A 13,981-nucleotide genomic window follows, 5' to 3' on the forward strand; every position below is an offset into this window, starting at 1 on the left:
TTGCAGGCTTGTCATTGCAGTCTTGAAGTTTAAAAATGGCGCTGCCGAGATACAGAGTCCTGTGTATCTCGGGGGCTCTTGGGCCCTCTCGCTGTCCCGAGCGGAGCCGAGAGTACTCGGCTCGGCTCACAGTCACGCCCAGTCCCTGCGTTATGTCCATCATAGGGCGGGACTGGGCATAACTGTGAGCGGAGCCCAGACGGGTACACTCGGCTGTGTATCTTGGTGGGGCCCCCAATTGGGTGGGGCCCATGGGCTTGAGCCCAGTCAAGCCCAATGGCAAGTCCTGCCCTGCCCTTTGTACATGTGACGTTTTTGTTGCTTTAGTGTCCCAATTGGGGAGATTACCCCTCCATTTGTCCTGGTGACCATTGTCATCTATATAAAGATTTGAATATGCCCTTGCTCCCTTTCTAGAGTTGTCCCAAGTACAAAAGGTTGAGGGAAATCTTCCAATGGGGACACCTGTTCTGGGGACAACCGAAGGAAATTCCTCTCCACTTAGGAGATTGTCTCCTGTCCTATTGCATCTCCAGGGCAGGAAGTGAACAGAAATGACCCCAATGGTACACAGACAGCCATGACTAAACTGACACTTCACTATGCCATCAAAAACCCAATTAAAGGTTTTGGCTATATGTATACTTTAAAAAGAAACTATTTATGACAAGAAAACTTCTTTAAAAGTAACCAATTCAGTTGAAGTCTATACCAAAAGTTTGAAAAATAACCATCTAGCAGAATGGATATTAGGATCTGGAAATACATTGATAATAAATAGCGGAGTATATTAGAATTATTTTGTAACATAACAGATACAGAACCTACCTCCAGACCTGATGCTGCCCCAGCCGGTGACCCAGCAGTACATCCCCATGGGGAAGTCCACATTGGCGTTAGGGAGGCAAACTGGGAGGATGAATGCGGTATAGTTGACCGGAGTCTCCAGCTCTATGAGGCTGATATCCCCCAAAGAGCCCACGTTTGTATAAATAGGATTTTTTATGAATCTTTTCGCCTTAACAGAAATCTCATGGGAATTTGGTACAGAAAGCTGATAACAGCCCAGGTGGATGGTGAGTGTGGAAGTTGTCACAGTACTGCAATTAAAAGAAAAAAAAAAAAAAATTATATAATATAGAGATATATCTCAAATTCAACACTATTGTAATCAATTAATGTAAATCACAAAAGTAGCAATGAACACGCAAGACTAAAGCAAAGAGGATAGCGGAAACACCAATGGAGTTCAAAGTCTATTGGACTCTCTTAGACACAGCTGAGTGCTCAGAAAAGCCATGCTAATTCAAACAAAAGAGGAGACTTAAATTGTCTTCATCACTTTAAGATCACCCAACCCCCTTCCAAAAAGAAAAAGATACCTGTGCACACTACTGCAACGTTTAAGTTTGCTTCGGTCTCACCCCCCCCCCCCCCCCCCTTTACCTAGACGTTCTCAGGGTTAGTCAAGTGTAGCACCCTCCTAGGTTAGGTTTCTAGGGTGTTAGCCAAATTTAGTTCTTTTGGCACCTTTGTAATCAGTGGAACAGTTGTTGATTGCCTTTGACTGCTCTTTAATTTAACAGACTGCAGATTTGATTGCTCTGCCCTGCTTTCTGGAGGCTTCTGGAACATAGGAGGTTGGGCGAGACAAAGACAGCCTAAATATTTATTGCGTCTCAGCCAATCCTTGGGGAGGCAGGCCCAGCAGGTGGCTGAAGAGCACAAATAGTCTGAGGCTTGGAGAAGCCAAGGTTCTTGTCCTACTGGAGTATTTCCCAGCCTGAGTGTCTACTGCATGTTCATTAAGGTCTCAGTTGTGGCACTTGAGCCAGAGGTGTAAGAGAAGCCTACCTCTGCATGTCAGACTCCACCATCACGTACGTTACAGCAAGTTTGGAGTATCTCATATCACCCTACACCCCATCCAGGTTTAGGGGTAGTACTATACAAGAAATAAACCATCCTCCTTCGGTAACCCTACCAAATCTAGCCTACACGCACCTTAACCCCCCTTCCACAAACACTTAACCTTGGTTTGTGCTTAGCCCAATTACACGTTTGCCAAGTTTAAAAAAGGTAATAGGACTTATGGGTAGTGATTAGGGATGATCTGAACTGCCCTGGGTTCGGTTCAAACAGGATTTGTTGATCTTCAAAAGAAATTCAGATGCAAATCCCAAACTCTGTTGAAGTCAATGAAAGCTGAATCTGTCAAACCAAACGTGCCCATTTTCTGGTCCAATAGCCAAAGAGTTGTCACAAAATAACATGGTGTCTGTTCAAACACCTTGCTTTGGTTTGTGTTTAGTACATTTTACATGCTTGCCAAGATCAAGGGTAATAGAATGTATGGGTAATGATTAGGGTGAGCTGAACTGCCCTGGGTTTGGTAATCTTCAAAGAAGTTTGGATGCATAACCTAAACTCTGGTAAAATCAATGGAACCCTAATCTCTCAAATCAAAGTGACAATTTTCTGGGCTTGTAGCCATAGAGTTGTCATACAATTGCATGGGGGAGGGGCACTGCTCTGGAGAATATATAGTATATATTTTTTTAATTCATTTTGCGGGTTGTAGCAAGTTTGGGAAATCGGTTTTAAATTGGCCGGAAATAAGATTTCCCTTCTGGCTTCTATTAAAAAAATAAAAAAAAATAAAAAAAATGCACAGGCCCCTCCAAAAAGGTCCCCCAGGATATGTAGTCTAGTACAGTGTTTCTCAACTCAAGTCCTCAAGGTGCCCCAAGAGGTCATGTTTTCAGGCTTTAAAATTACTTTGCACAGGTGATTTGATCAGTTTCACTGCCTTAGTAATTACCACAGCTGTTTCATCCGAGGGAAAAATTGACCTGTTGGTGCGCCTTGAGGACTGGAGTTGAGAAATTGAGAAACACTGGTCTAGTATATATTTTGGGGTACCCTTGGAGAGGTCTGTCTTCAATTTTCTTCTTAAAAGAAGCCATGACATAGCATTTTCAGCCAATTTCGACAGCATCATTTTTTAACGTCACACATCCTACAACAAGAATTAGAAAACAAATGGCATAGAGTGCCCCCCCCCCCCCTTTTAAATGCATATCATACCCTTTGAGCCTAGTATGGATTTTCAGGGCGACCCTCACACATTTGGCCAACATCCTTGCCTAAAATATGGACAGTGACCATACCTGGGCAGTGATGCCACTGCCATCTTCTACTTTACTTATTCGGCCAGGGTTTCTTGGCCACGTAGGCCAATGTGCCGGTGACATCAGTGGTTTCCAGGGATGCAGGGGGTGCTGCTTCCTTAGGAACCATTGAACAGCAGGAAGCTGTCATATATAGATGCAGTAAAAATATTTCTAATTATGATGCTCGGCTCATGTCGAACAGATGAGGTGAACCAGCAAACTTTTTTTTTCACTGTTAAAAAGGGGAATATTGATGTTGAAAACCCTAAACACATCAAAGTGAATTCCCTTTCCTGTATCCACCTAAATAGATGGATACAGATTCCCATTAGAGAACACAATTCATGAATCGCAGTTGACAATCTCTTCCAACCACCCTGTCCTTACCACAAGACCGTTTACAGCATCAAACATAAGGGCAGACAGACAGGTTAGCGCCCTGGAAAAATACCAGTGCGACAGCCGGGGCCACAAATGTTACAATGACAGCTGGGGCCAAAATGCAGCTCAGCAGAACACTTTTACATATTACCCTAGCTAAAGGATTTTATTATCACCAACCTCTTAATACAGTGGGCAGCGGAGACCACCCAGGAGTCACTGATAAGGGATCCACCACAGAAGTGTTGTCCGTTGAGGCGTAAACTCACTTGCCATGGCCACTGACCCTCCTGGGTATTCTGCCCGCCCATAATACGGCTCGCCACCTGAGGATTTCCACATTCTGCAAGGAGGTGAGAACACATAATATAAAAATGAAAGCCAAATAAATGTAAAGCCAACTTTTTGGTCTAACTGATAAGGTTTAATCTTAGCGCAAGGGAGCCAAGAACAGCAGCCCAATGACCTGGTGGGTTTACAGATCTAACTGAGCTTAATCACAAACTGTAAATATTCTCTGATGATCTGAAAATCCATGACCCACCATAAGTTTTCATGCAGACCACCTGTTGAATGAAATTTTTGGATTAAAACTATGTGCTTTTCAGTCATAAGGAAAAAACAAAAAAGTCAAAAGAAAAATTACAAAAATGAAAAGGATTGCAGATTTGATCTTACGGAATATAGGTCTGTCAAGAGTCACGTTATCCGGAAATGTAGGAAATCATACCTCTTAAATTTAAGATACTTCACAAATTTGGTCTTCAAGAAAAATAAATAAAAATGTAATTATTATATATATATATATATATATATATATATATATATATATATATATATATATATATATATATATATATATATATATATATATATATATATTATAATGTGTCCAATTGCCTTCTAAAGTAGTATCGCATACAGACTGGGAGATTAAGAGGTTTAAAGATACTCTTACTAAATTAGGTTATGCTGAAATATTATGCCTACCCTTCAAATCTGACTGAATCCGTGATTCTCATTTAGTGATGAGCTTAACTGCCCTGGGTTTGGTTTGAGTAGAGTTTGGCCAACTTCAAAGAAGTTCAGGGGCTATTTTCTCCACTGCAGGTGGTGCTCATCCCCAGCAGCAATATAGGTGGAAGAGGAAGTCGAGAGGAACTTCGTTCCTTTATGGTTTCCTTGGTCACAGGGAGGCAACGGTAGATGTGACTTTGGTGACCATATTAGGTCAGGCAGAGTCCATTTAAGACCCTGGCTCCCGGTTTTCGTGCACATTTCACATGTGGCTAGAGAAGGAACAGGTCACCTGTCAGGGACAGGGTTTAGCGTGAGAGAAAGGTTCCATACGAGTAGGGAAAATGCAGGGCCTTCCTTCCTGGATGCCCCCCCACTTGGGTATGGACTGACCAGGCCACTTTCCACCCCTTGAGACAGATGCTGTTGACACACCTGAAACATACTGCTACTACTCATTGCCATTACTCCAGGCCAGATTGCCTTCCTGACGGGCTGTTGTGCATTGCTTATGTAGCACCCCGATGTTTAGGCAGGGATGCTGTTTAATTTAGTTGCAAGGCGGTAGCTGCCTTGGCCAATTGTTAGGAGGTGAAATGATTTCACCCCAATTCTGAAATAGCAGCACTTCTCTCTTTTGTTGCTAGGTGGCCGGGGATCCCTTGGCCTGCTGTGAGAACCTATTTGGGTGGAGTCAGGTGATCAGGGTTCTGTGCCACCTGGACGGCTGGCTAGGTGGACATGTGTTGTACTGCCCCGGGCTGCTAGGCCGGAGTCTGAGGCCTATCCTGGGGACATCTGGCTGCTAGGCTGTCGGAGGGGCCTAGCCAGAAGCAGCGTAGGGTTGGGACTGCGGCTTACGGTCCAACCAGAAGTGACGGTTCTGCCGGCCAGAGAACCAGTTGTGGTCAGAGGTAGCGGGGAAGGTGTCGTCACTGAGGGACCGTCCACCTTATCAGAGATTCTGAGCAGCTGAATCAAGTACTAGAGAAGTGTTCTCACCAACCAGGGACAGTGAAGAATTGAGAAACTTCAGCAGGTGCCAAGCCAGGGACCCAGCAAGTGGAGGTGACACTTGCAGAGCAGTATTGCGTGTCACGCCAGGGATCGAGTAGGCCAGTGGGGGTGATGCTTGAAGAGTATCTGAATGCACAGCTAGGGACCAAGAAGGGACGCAGGGGTGATGCCTGAGGAAGATACTAAGTGGGAAGATTGGAAGAGCTCAGGGGATCCAGTGGCAGTGGATGAGCAAGTCTAGTGAGAGAACCTGGGAGCTCAGTTGAGTGTAGATCTACAAGAGGAGATTGTAGATTAAGTAAAAAGGAGTTTGTTACAACTTGCGTTAGAAACTGTTACAATGTTACAAAACTGTTGTCATTGGAGACAGCGATCCTACTCCTGCAGATGCGTCTTGCTGGAAGCCTTTCCCTGCATAACGGTCTTCCTGTAGAAGTCTCGGAGTCTGCCAATTAACATTGCATCTACTAAAGAGTGTCCTGGCCCTAACCCTAGAGGAAGTAAACCCTGATCTTTGTCTCCCTGCAAAGGTAAAGCATAATGGGCTACTATGCATCGCATAGTTGCCCATTATGTGTCACTTACCTGACACAGGAGCCAGCGATGTCACAGCTGTCCCCTGCAGCACGGAGCATCCATCTTCTTCCGGGTATTGTTGCTCCAGCCACTCACAGCACCGGAGCAGCAATGACGTCACTCCCACACATGCGCATGGGAGCCGCCACTAACGGCATATCGCCGCTAGCAACGGCATGCCCAGTGCACCTATGTGCCGCTGTCTATGGCGCATGCGCCGTAGACAGCGGTGCCTGTCTTTTTGTAAATATCTCCTAAACCGTGTAGGTTTACGAGATATTTATTGGACCTACAGTTAAGCATTAATCTAGGCTTACCTGTAGGTAAAAGTGGTTTGTAAGGGTTTACAACCACTTTAAGAGAGACAATAAATCTCTTTGCATTCAAGAAGTGTCTGGCATCCATTAATCTACCTAGCATCGCACCCACCATGCCTTGTAACCCACTCTGCATAGAAGGATGTCAGCTGTCCCCAACTCTGGAGGTCACCCTTAGGCCCGGAGAGGCCCAGGACTTGGCTACACTGAACTTCAAATTTTAATACAGTTCTGTTTTCTACACCTGGACTGTGAGTATTTTGCTGCCCCACCACACTGCAGTGCACATACACACATGCCGAATCTGATCCCCAGAAAAGACCTACAGCTGACCAGTAGTCAAAAGAACCTAAGGAATCTAAGCTGGCTTGCGGCAATGGCCTAAGAAAGAGGGAGATAACCACCCACCTTAAGAACTTGTGGATTTTTGCAACTGTTTTGGGGTAACCTGTACCTCTAGCCATTTCCACCTAGGACAATTGAGCTAATTAAATTGCAAAAAGAAGATGTCGAAGTCAGTCTTTCACTGTCTATTGGGGTTGGTGCGTCATTGGATGCAGCTGCAGGGTGGGTCACCATTAGGAAGACAGAAGAGCCTCCTAAAATTGCAGCCACTCCTGCTACACGTAAATGTTCTCTTTTCTTTAGCAATGCCTCTTCTCCTATCAAACTTGTAGTTATTGCTTTTAACTTGTGAAAGTGGCTTCAACGAGGATGTAGGAGATCATCAGCACTAAATACCCAACAAACAATGAAAAAAATGGCAATGGTTTTTGAACCCGCTGTGCACAGAGCAAACTAAAAAGGTCATCACTCTTCCGTCTCCTTTAGGAATAGTGGATGGACTTTCAAGTTTCTCCTTTAGAGCAGCGTAAGGGTTAGTTCTCCAGTTATACATTAATGAGAGCAAATTTCAACAAACAACTAATTAGAAAACAGGTTATGCTTGGCGCTCATCTCCCAGCAAACAATAAAGCTCTTTAGAAGAGAGTCAAAACGGACATTGAGCCAAAAATGAAGATAAAATGAAGAGCTCATTAGAAGATAAACAATAAAACTCGCTTTTGCTGCAATATTCGCCTTCGGCCCAGAGACTTCCCCTGCATTACTTTTTAGCCACTTGGTGACCTTAGTCTGATGGTCATAAAAAGGCAAGGTCTTTATGGTGCAAGTAGTGTATGTTTAGCCTCCTTATAGCAGAGAAAAACACTGGGAAGGATAAAAGGTGGCTTATTGAACTCATGGTTATCAGGGGTAGAGTTCAGCAAGCATCCTTTCACAAGATCTCCTCCAGAGAGACAGAAAAAAAAAAAAATCTTGGTCAGGCTTGATAAAGAGGCAGGAACTCCTTGAAATGCAGAATGTCCGCTGGAATTTGACATCATCCATTGGGTTACTCTGTCGTCTCCCGATCTGGACATGCTCTGAACTTCCTATGCCTACCAGACTGGCGGCAATGCTGCACAATCTCTGGACTTAATGCCTCTACTTCAGGGTTCCCTGGATGTCCTGATTTCTTATGCTCTACATACCTTCACAAATTTCACGTCATGCGAGTTACCATTGTGCTTTAATCATACAATAAATGTTTTGTTGTTAGATGGCGCCCTCCGCTGTGTTCTGTGTTTTCAGTCTGATGGCCATCATTACTCTTCTCCCCCCCGACTTCCATTGAGCCCAGCCAGGACCTGCTCCCAGCCTGTGACTGGACAATGAAAAAAGGAGAAGTAGTATAGCGATTGGATCTTATCTTCGTCACTTTGCTCTTTCCTTCAATCAGCACATGAATCCACTGGCTCCTTGTGCTGCTTATTTCTGTCACACCCCAGCTCTGCTGTACAGGGACTGCAAGAGGCTGAGATTCGATGATATACAGCAGGGATATGCAATTAGCGGACCTCCAGCTGTTGCAAAACTACAAGTCCCATCATGCCTCTGCGTGCCATGCTTGTGGCTGTCAGAGTCTTGCTATGCCTCATGGGATTTGTAGTTCTGCGACAGCCGGAGGTCCGCTAATTGCATATCCCTGGTATACAGGTACTTACACTGCTCGTAATTAACTACTTGCTGACCAGCCGCCGAAACTGCGGAAGGTTGGCATGCCTGCGCGAACCACTGTCATTGTATGTCGGCTGTTTGAGAGCTATTGGAGGCGCCCATGTGGGTGACACCAGAGGCAAGGCATGTGGCCGGTCACTCCAAAGAGCCAGAACGGAAATCTGTCAATGTAAACAGACTGATCCCCATTCTGACAGGGGAGTAGAGAGAGATCTGCTGTTCCCAGTGATTAGGAACAGCGATCTCTCTGTACTCCCCACAGTTAGAAACGCCTCCCTAGGGAACACTTAACCCTTTAATCGCCCTCCTCGTGTTAACCCCTTCCCTGCCAGTTAACATTTATACAGTAATCAGTGTGTAGTTTTAGCTCTGATCACTGTATAAATGTCACTGGTCCCAAAAAAAAAAAAAAAAAAAAAAAAAAAAAAAAAAAGGGAAGAAGGATGATCACCGCCATTACTAGTAAAATTAAAAATATTATTATTATCATAAATCTATTCCCTATTTTGTAGATGCTATAACTTTTACGCAAACAAATCAATATACACTTATTGTGATTTTTTTTTTTTTTACCATAAATATATAGTAGAATACATATTGGCCTAAACTAATGAAGAATTTTTTTACATTTTTTTGCAGGGTATTATAGCAAAAAATAAAAAATATTATTATTTTTTTTTTTAAATGATCACTTTTTGTTTATAGAGCAAAAAATAAATGAAAAAATAAATAAAAATCTGCAGAGGTTGCGATGAGGTCTCTCCTGTGCATGCTCAGGAGGCCTTCATTCTGACACATATGTGCAGCTCAGTTTACAGCGCCGGAGAAGGCAGATAGGGGGCATAAAAAGCCATAAAAACATGCCTGCTCACAGTTTGTCATAGCGGAACCTCAGCTCCTCTTTATACCGCATAGACAATATAAGACAATCAATAAATCTATCAATAAAAATGACTTTGCACAATTCACCTCCTGGTGGGGGGGGGGTCACTTCTTGTTTGGAGTCACTTTGTCTCCAGCACACTGAACCCAATGTGCTACAAATGGGGATGAATGCCATGGAGGAGATGCAACGTGATGTTCTGAGCAGCTCTAGAATAGACTATTGACAGGGAAAGGGAAGTGTTCTGTTCAGATGTCATCCGTGCCAAAATAAACCCTCACACAGAGATGGAGTTCATTTTCCCCGAGGGATGTACGGATTCTGAATAGTTACTTGAGATCCAGTTCTCATGGCTGGGCCACAGCAGAAGAGTCACCCACCTTGGGGGCTATGCTGGGGAGGGGTGGGCACAACTGGGGCAGGAACCTCTTCTGCATTGCCCATTCCCATAGTACTTGACTAAAGCAAGCCATAGATGGGATTTTTTTTCCCTGCAACCATCGAGAATAAAAGTCACTTGATTTCCCCATCAATGCAGTCAGTGTTGATGGGGGGGGGGGGGGCTGGGGAATCCCTCCCGCAGCACTATTGCGCTCTGCCAGTGGGGAGCCTTTCCTGCCGGCAGAACGCAATGATCACTGCTGGCAGTTATAGCCGCATGCATAAAAAAAAAAAACAGGCTGATTGTACTGAAGACGATCGATGGATTCAATCTTGGCCAGTCCCTGCTGAATCACCTGGGGATTTGATCCATATATGACCGACTTAAAGGGGTAGTAAAGGCTGTTTATGTTCTATCTACAGGCCTATAATAAGGTTTGCGCAAAAGTTGTAGCGTTTTCAATAGGGAATATATTTATGGCATTTTAAATTTTTTTTATTTTTTTTTAACTAGTAATGGCAGCGATCTGCAGGACTGCGACATTGCAGCAAACAGAGCAAACACTTTTGACACTTTTGTGGGACCAGTGACATTTATACAGCAATCAGAGCTATAAAAATGCACCGATTACTGTGTAAATGTCACTGGGCAGGGAAAGGGTTAACACTAGGGGGCGATCAAGGGCTGAAATGTGTTATAACTGAGGGGGATGCGACTGACTAGAGGAGGGGCCAGATCATTGTTCCTAGGTAGTAGGAGCAGACGATCAGTCTCTCCTGATAGAATGGGGATTTGTCTGTTCACACACACCCGTTCTGGCTCTCATGCCCGCAATCGCACGTGGCCCGCAGACTTTGCTCCAACTGGCCACGTGCATTGAGTCCCCGCTATGTGGCGGGCGCGCAGCTGCGATAGCCGTTTAAAAAAAGGAGCGACCTGCAGCAGTAGAATGATGATGGATGGTTGGCTAGTGGTTATAGGAGAATCCTACAAAAAATAAAATGGATTGGTTAAACCCACAGGTTTCATATTTTACCACTACTATTCCTTTATACTGGTCTTGAAATTTACAAAAGCAGCAATTTAGAAATTGGATGAGGCCTAGGTTCACATTGGAGAGATGTGTCATGCGATTTGAGAGATCAAATCGCATGACAAGGTCGCAGCCTATTGGCGGCAATGACACTGTTCCCATCGGTGTGACAACGATTTTCAAAAGTAGTTCTTGCTCTACTTTTCCGAATTCAGGTGCGACTTCAATAGACATTTATGTATGAAGCCACACAGATGTCTTATCAAGTAGCACCTGAAATTTTGCTGACCTTGCAACTTTGAAATTTTCAAAGTAGCATCAATGTGAAAGAGGGCGAAAGGTTTAGCACTGGAAAATACTTTTTGATAAATAGTGAATTTTATATACAACTATATAGCTCAGACCAAAGTGATGGACAAATAAGGGAGGAAAGAGGGACAGACCCTCGAAATCAGGGACAGTTGGGAGCTATGGACCAGGCCATCATCCACGTTACTATTGCCCTTCCATAGAAGAGCTGCGAGTACCCGTATGCTGGTGAGTATTGGTGTCGGAAAGCTAGTGGTCAGTTAATTGGGCGGAGCATAAATCCCAATCCCTAATAAATTAGTGGGTACGATGACTGGTGGGTATGGAGGTGCGTCTCGGTGTACATCTTGCAGCATGTATGCGTTCCTTGACCATCCAATTGAGGGCTAATACTGCGGCACAAAATATAAGCACATTGTTTCCTTGGAAGCCTGGGTCCTGAATCTATGGAAGCAACTGTCAACACTAAGAAGACCCTCCATACCTAAGGAGGAGTTGGGATCGTACCCGGCAGGGACCAGCACAGAAGAGGGTGGAGACAAAAAGGTGCAAACACCAGAGCAGAGTAGATGGGTGGCAGTCAGGAAGGGTAGAGGGGAAAGAGTCAGGGAGGGCGATCCTGGGCTGGAACATCCCAATAAGTACGCCTTGTTGCGCGATATTGAGGATTCCAGTCAGGGACCAACATTGCTGGAGCAGAGTGACGCTCCTAGCTGCCAGGGGAATAACTCCTCCAGTGAGGGTAAAGCCAAGGAAAAAGGGAAAGACAGATTCTGGTGGTAGGGGACTCAATCATTAGAAGGACAGAGAGGGCAATCTGTTACAAAGACCTGAGGCGCCGAACTGCATGTTGTTTACAGGCCACTCGGGTTCGGCACATCACGGATCTGGTGGACAGATTGCTGGGGGGAAGACCCCAGCTGTCATGGCGCACATTGACAAAGTCAGAGGAGGGTAGTATTGGGGGCATTAGTGGCAAGTTGACTAAAGTACTTAAACCTGAGGTAAGTAAACGAGTCCAACTTGCAACCTCAGAACAACCAAAAAATGAGACAGCATGTGACCGGAAAAAACTACGCAGCTGGTTCACTAATGTCAGGAGTCTGGTGGACAAGATGGGTGAACTTGAGCTGCTGTTGTATGAGGAGGATTTAGATTTTGGTGGAAATTTCGGAGACTTGGTTCAGCATGCTCTCATGATTGGCTGGCAACCATTCAAGGGTATTCCCTATATTGCAGAGATAGAGAGGGTAAAAAAGGGGGAGGGGTATGCCTCTACATCAAGAATGAGGTACAAGTGAATGTGAGGGACGACGTCACTAACTGAGTAAGGGAGAAGGTGGAATCCTTATGGGTAGAGCTTCAAAGGGAGGAAATCTTGTGGTAAGTAATACTGGCAAGTATGGATAGGCCCCCTAACCAGAGGGAGGAGGCAGATCTCCTAGCACAGTTCGGAATGGTGGCAAGGATAGGAAGCGTAATTATAATGATTTTAATTATCCAGACATAGACCGGGTGGGAGGAACTGCACATTCGTCTAAGGCTCGCCAGTTCCTAAAGGTCGTGCAGGACAATTTCATGGGTCAGATGGTAAATGCATTAACAAGAAACAATACATTACTTAACCTACTGATTACTAACAATACAGACCTGATCGCGGATGTAAAAATATGGGACAATTTAGGAAGCAGCAACCACAGGTCAATCAGTTTTAGCATTAAATTACACAAATAGAAAACTCAAAAAGGTAACACAAAGACACTGAATTCCAAAAGGGCCAACTTCCCTAAAAAATACGATCCTTGCTAGAAGATATTAAATGGGATAAAATCCTGGGAATAATGAACACGGAGGAAAAATGGGTATGCTTTAAGAGCATATATAAAAAAAAATAATAATAATAATATTGGCCAGTGCATCCCAATCAGAAATAAATGTAAAAGAGCCAATACAAGTTCTGGGTGGCTTAACTCCAACATAAAAATGCATGTAAAAGCAAAAGAGAAGGGCTTTAAAAAATACCAGCCTGAGAGGTCATCATCAGCATTCCAACTTTACAAAGAATGTAATAGGAAATATAAGGGTGTAAACAGGGCGGCTAAGATGGAACATAAAAAAGGCACATAGTGGAAAAGAGTAAGTATATAAATAGTAAGAGAGGGAGGTCAGATCATTTTTGGCCCCATAAAGAATGGACAAAGGAAATCTGGTTACAAAAGATGGAGTGATGGCGAAGGTTTAGAATTTTTGCTTCTTCTCAGTCTTCACAAGGGAAATGGGGGTGGGGGTCTCAGTAACCAAGACTTATCCTCATGAGGATAAAATTAGAAATATACTTGAAAAACTTAACACAAATAAGTCGCTGGGACTAGATGGCTTGCACCCAAGGGTCCTTAAGGAACTATGTCAAGTGATTGTGAGACCATTGTTCCTAACTTTTAAGGGCAGCCTACTGATGGGAATACCAGCTGATTGGAGAAAAGCCAATGTAGCACCAATATTCAAAAAAATTAAAAAATAAATAAAAAAGCTAAGATACATCCCTGGGAATTACAAACCAGTTTACATCAATAGTATGCAAGCTCTTGGAGGGGATAAGGGACTATATACAAGATTTTAGTAATGACAACGGTATCATTAGCAGTAATTAGCATGGCTTCATGAAGAATCGTTTCTGCCAAACCAATCTATTAACCTTCTATGAGGAGGCGAGTTGCCATCTAGATAAAAGGAAGGCCTGTAGACGTGGTGTATCTGGATTTTGCAAAGGCATTCAATACAGCTCCTCATAAAGTTTACTGTACAAGCCAAGGTCTGCCGGCATGGACCATAGAG

The 13,981-nt window shown here is 44.1% G+C and overlaps 1 protein-coding gene across 1 annotated transcript in view; it reads right to left on the minus strand.

The window, feature by feature from the left end:
* Positions 1-13,981, minus strand: part of LOC143925631 (transmembrane protease serine 9-like) — a 117,469-nt gene that overhangs the window by 67,328 nt on the left and 36,160 nt on the right. The window contains exons 3-4 of the mRNA XM_077450097.1: positions 3,735-3,897; positions 829-1,100 (exon numbers count right to left, since the gene is read on the minus strand). Coding sequence (XP_077306223.1) covers positions 829-1,100; positions 3,735-3,897 — 435 coding nt within the window. The remainder of the gene's footprint in view (positions 1-828; positions 1,101-3,734; positions 3,898-13,981) is intronic.

Source organism: Lithobates pipiens, unplaced genomic scaffold (assembly GCF_037356315.1).
Source record: "Lithobates pipiens isolate NorthernLeopardFrog02 unplaced genomic scaffold, aLitPip1_a1.2 Scaffold_22, whole genome shotgun sequence".
Lineage (NCBI taxonomy): Eukaryota > Metazoa > Chordata > Amphibia > Anura > Ranidae > Lithobates > Lithobates pipiens.